At 55.0% G+C, this 5145-nt stretch overlaps 1 protein-coding gene across 1 annotated transcript; it reads left to right on the top strand.

Moving 5' to 3' along the window:
- The first annotated feature begins 1236 nt into the window (after positions 1 to 1236).
- Positions 1237 to 2466, top strand: LOC120968740 (uncharacterized). The gene has a single exon (XM_040395710.2). It carries the CDS (start codon positions 1237 to 1239, stop codon positions 2464 to 2466), a length of 1230 nt encoding a protein of 409 aa, XP_040251644.2.
- Positions 2467 to 5145: the final 2679 nt, after the last annotated feature.

Genomic DNA, 5145 nt, shown 5'->3' with positions numbered 1-5145 from the left:
TTGACCAAGTTCAGAGCCAAAAATAATAAAATATTGACACCCACAATACTAAATAAATAAAAGTAAATATACATTTTATGATGTATCTAATGATACTGATTTGATATTATGTATATTGATATATTTCTCTATAAATTTGGTCAAACTTAAAGATGTTTGACTTTTTTAAAAACTTTTTTAAAAAAGCAACACACCTCATATTTTAAAACAGAGGGGGTAATTCTTTTTTAATGAAAATCCAACAACATCAACAACGAGGCAAAGCACGTCCAACCTTCTAGTAATATAGGAAAACTGACAACTCGATCGCCGTTTTGTGCTTGGAAGAATGTGACCACAATAAACATCCAAACTAAACCTTGTCTACTTAAGCATTATCTCTTACACTTACTACTACTCTATTATCTAACATTACATTATTAATTTAGGTCTGCGGCGCATCAAGTCATTTTCATGGGACTTCATTTGTTTACCGAGGAGCCTTTGGGTCTGGCTGGCTTTGCATCTCACTCACATGAGCCACGTTTCTCCGAATTCATAGTGACCATATACTCCCTATTTTATACGGCAATCAGTTGCCATAGTTGACCTCCACTTGTGCTTAACCCCGGATGGAGCAGTTGGATGCAGATATTTCATCGGCTTGTGTGTAGTGTACTAGGTCTAGGACACAGGGTAACATGGATTTAAGGACACGTTGACCGGATCACCTGGCTGTACTACCACACTGGATATCATATCATGTACCACTGGACTTCGAACTTGATTTTTCTTTTCTGCCGGGAACTTCAAACTTGATTAATGGAGAACAACATTGTACTCCTGTCCAGCCTAAAACGACTGATTAACTGCTACCACTTCGCTGATCTAGAAAATGTCCTTCGATAGAGACAACAATCACTCCTGTCTAAAGTATATGTGTTCAAAGTAGTGCCGAGCTTTCATAACTTTTTATCTTGATTTTATTCTGTCTGCCAGACCCTCTTTCGGCGTTCCGAGCCATGACTAGACATTAAGAAGAGAATGTCGTTTGACTTTACAACTAAAACTTTTTGTTCTCCCATTTTCAAGAAAAATACTGAGCATGCTTGGTTTATTGCCGAAATTTAGATAGCCAACGTGTATATTTTCAATTTAAGGGCAGTCTCGGTGCGGCTTTGCTACACATACAGGATGTTACATGGAAGAGGAGGTTACAGGGTGATATGGCAGTTTTTAATTGGTCATTAGCTAGTGATGGCTCTCGCTCCCTCCTCTCCGCACCCCCTCCCTCCTCCACCTCCGGCTGCTCCGGCCACCACCACGGCGGCCGGGCACCCTCTCCCTCCTCCACCACCTCCGACGGCTCCGGCCACGCCTCCACCTCCCCTCATCCTCACCACTCACCCCAAGGACGAGCTCACCCCCACGGTTGCGCCACCTCCATCCACCTTCTTTGACCTGTCCTGTGTCAAGGCCGGCCAGGTAGCTCTCCAATGCTTCCTCGGCTGCGGCAACGCCATGGGGCTCGAGTTCGAGGATGACTGCAACCGCTACCTTCGCCTCGACAACACCACCCCCGAGCTCCACCTCGCATCGCCTCTCTACGTCATCTTCGACTTCTCCCACCGCCAACTCGACACCATTGTCGTCGCTGCTCTACTCCAGGCTACTCTTGGTGGTAGTGCTGCCGACTTTTTCGTTGCCATGTGCTCCCCTCTCACCTTCCGTTTCCACGTCGCATCCCCACGCATCGCGGAGATCATCCTCGACCAGTCCAAGGTCTGCCACCGCAACTTCGCCTTCGCTAGAACCCTGCCACCTCTCCCACCACCACCTCCGACCTCGGCTTCCTGCATGTCACTTGCCCGCCTGCTCCAAATTCCTGATGACCTGGGGCTCCGGTTTGAATCTGTGGCCTGGTCACAGCTCCGATCACACGTCACCATCGATTCCGACCGTCAACCACACGGATGTCGCATGTATGCGCGTGTCATCCAATTCCCGTTCACCCTCAACGCAACAGACATGGCTCTCATTCTCGCTCCCCTGTTCGGAGGATGCTACCACCACTTCAACACCACTGATGATGGCGACTCATGCTTCTCCTTCACCATCGCATCACCTGCTGTTGCCACGCTGATAGCCTCCATGGGTGACTTCCGCAAGCGGGGCATGCTGATCCGCTTCCCCTGGCCCCTGCGCATGGGCGCTGCCCGACGCCCTCTTTCTGATGATGCCATGTCTCCGTCGTATGGATCCATGACTCCCTCGTCGTCGCCGGTCGTCTCTGCTTCACTGCCATCAGTGTCCCTGTCTCTCGACCTGCCTAAGGTGAGGCGAAAACGGCCTGGTTTTAGCTTTTTTACCGTATGCTTAATGTTAATTGCTTTAACCAGACACCACCTCATGTGCACTACACTCATCACTCGCATCCCTTTTGGATTACCTTCCTCCCAATTAGTGTTAGGCCAAATGAAATGCTAATTGAGTCTGCCCTAAACCACTGCTTTTCGGCTAAACAAGATTTCCACGCAATCAAGGTTTCTGATCTCATTTTCAAATCCGGCATCTCCTCCCGCCCAGTCAAAGTTCAAATCCTCAAACTTGGGTCCCTTGACTTTGAAGGGTTTCGTCTCTTTCTTTTTGACCAGCTAGAAACGGTCGTATCGCACTGTGCTCGCTTCCTCCATTGTTATAATACTTTTGCCTTCGCCCCGCTGCCCCACGACCCGAGTCCATCCTTGGTCCATTTGATTATCCCCACCCGCCTGCCCATGCACCACAACAGCAGCCTCTCGTGATCACGTCCTCGCCACGCGGCCGGTCAGCCATGCAAGACTCCCTGGCCCACCGCATGCACAATGATGATCGTGCGGCCGCTCCCGACACACCAAATCTCCCAAAAGATCCATACATGCAGGGCAGTGCTGCGCATGCGCGCGGGGCCGGTGCAGGAACCCAGAAAACCCCCCCGGTGTCTCTATCTGTGCCAAATATGGATGCCCCACCTGACCCCCCCCCCCGCGTCTAATCCGGGCTCCATCCCGCCGCCCCCTGTCTCCCCACGCGCCGCCCCTGAGACCGCAACGCTAGCGAATCTTGCATCGGGAACCGCTGATCCTGCGCGGTCACGCGCGTTGCCATGCGCTCACTCGCCGCTGCCGCCCCCTCCTACTCCTGACCAGCATCTAGCTCTCATCATCGCCCCTAAAATCTCTCTGCAGCCTAATCCGGCCACTCGATCACCACGCCCCACCTCCCCGTCGCCTCGACCGCTGCCACACGCAACAGATCACGCCGTTCTGACGCCAGATCCGCTGCCCTCTCGGCCCAACAGCATCGCAACACGCACATATCGAGACGCCCTCCTCTCCCCTCCCCGCGGCCATAGTGACCCGCTGCCCCGCCCACCATATATACCCCGACGCCTCCTCTCCCCCACTCATCCTCATTCTTCTACACCTCTAGCCACCAAAAAGCGACGCCGCTGTTTCCGCTGCCTAGCCCTAGATCACTGCGTGGAGGCTTGCCGCAACCCCGTCCGCTGCGCTCGTTGCTGGCGGTGTGACCACCGCAGCCGCGACTGCAGGTACCGCCGTCTCTGGCCTTTCTCCCCCCCCTTCCTGATTCTTTCTCTATAGGACCTAACGCCGCTTTCTGCCCTCGCAGAATGGACTCCGGCAGCTCGTCTTCCGCACCCGCGGCCGACTCGCGCACACTCATGATCGGCCAGATCCCTATCATCCTCTCTGAGCCCTTCCCAGCCGTCTACGTCCCATCCCCGTTCATCCTCCATGGCGTCCCCGTCGGCACCAATGGCGTCCCCCTCCCCCCACCATCTCCACCACGCACCTCAGCCCCTCCACCCTCACCCACCTCTCCCCCCACAACACCATGCACTCACACACTTCACCTTTTGATACCCACGAACTGCGAGCCCGTCTCTCTGATGTCTTCCTCGCCTCTCAATACACAAGAACCATGTCGCACGTCTCCGAAACCGACTCCGGCGACGAGCTGCCACGACCAGTCCACGAGGCTGGGCCGCTGCCTCCCTACGTAGATATGCCGCTCGTCGCAGCCCCACCCTGCCTATCACTGCCCGTGCCGCTTCGCCTTCGCTCACCTCCAAAGCCCCGACCCCAACCCCACTCCCCTCATCTGCCGCGCCATACAGCACACGTGCGGAAACCCTGCCTTCATCATGGGCGGTTCCTGGCGTGGGGTGGCATGCCTCACTTTCCATAATCCAGCCGCCCGCAATGACGTTATCCGTCGCAGCCCCATAGACTTCGAAGGCAACACCATCACCATCGAGCCGGTCGAGCACGTCGACCGCTCCATTTCCATCTTCACTGATCTCGTTGAGATCGAAGTCTCTGAATTTCCACACGAGCTCTGGCACAACGATGGCATCCGCTTCGCCTTGGCCTTCCTTGGCGATGTGTGTGCTGTCGATGATTTCTGCCTACATGGCATAGACTATACCTTTGTTCGTGCTCTGGTTTTGCTGCAATCTGGCAAACCAGCCCCCTGGCATCGCCATCCAGCTCCCACCTATCAATGAGATCAAGATAGCAAAGGTGGTAGAAGTCTCTCGCTGGCACCACGGCGATGGGGCCAATCCCTTCGGCGGGGACTCCTCAGACGGAGATTCTGCGCCCCCTCCCAACGTGGCTCGCCACGGCCCATCTCCCCTGACCACATTGCACCGGTCGTTTCCGCCGTTCGTGCTGGTTGGCGCGCTGACCCCACGTACGGTGGTACACGCACGTTTGCTCCCCATGTCAGCGCTGACACATGTGCGACTCCTGCCTCTCCTGGTCACGGCACCAGTGGCTCTGCACTGTCCTCCCCTTTTCCTCCACCTGGCACTGCACGCCAGCCCCTCATCATATCTAATGACGTCTCGGTGGACTCCGAAGACATGCACGCGCCGCTCCTGCATGGCGTTCTGACAAAGTCGCTGAATGTGGTGTATGCACCCACGAGCGCCTCTTTGGGCCCATCTGTCATCCGCCCGACTTCTCTTGTCGGGGCTGTGCTCCCACCTGCCCCGCCCGCACGCCCGGCGGACGCCGCCCCGCCTGTCAGCTCACTGGTCCCCTCTGATGCCTCTGCATTTACTGCGTTCGTGCCTCCAACTGCTGCCACCACAGACCA

Source organism: Aegilops tauschii, chromosome 7 (assembly GCF_002575655.3).
Source record: "Aegilops tauschii subsp. strangulata cultivar AL8/78 chromosome 7, Aet v6.0, whole genome shotgun sequence".
Taxonomy (NCBI): Eukaryota; Viridiplantae; Streptophyta; class Magnoliopsida; order Poales; family Poaceae; genus Aegilops; species Aegilops tauschii.
The sequence above is the reverse complement of the archived record's forward strand: the minus strand, read 5'-3'. Positions and strand labels throughout refer to the sequence as shown.

Coding starts and splice junctions, on each gene's coding strand:
- LOC120968740 (XM_040395710.2), top strand. CDS start 1,237: ATGGCTCTCGCTCCCTCCTCTCCGCACCCCCTCCCTCCTCCACCTCCG.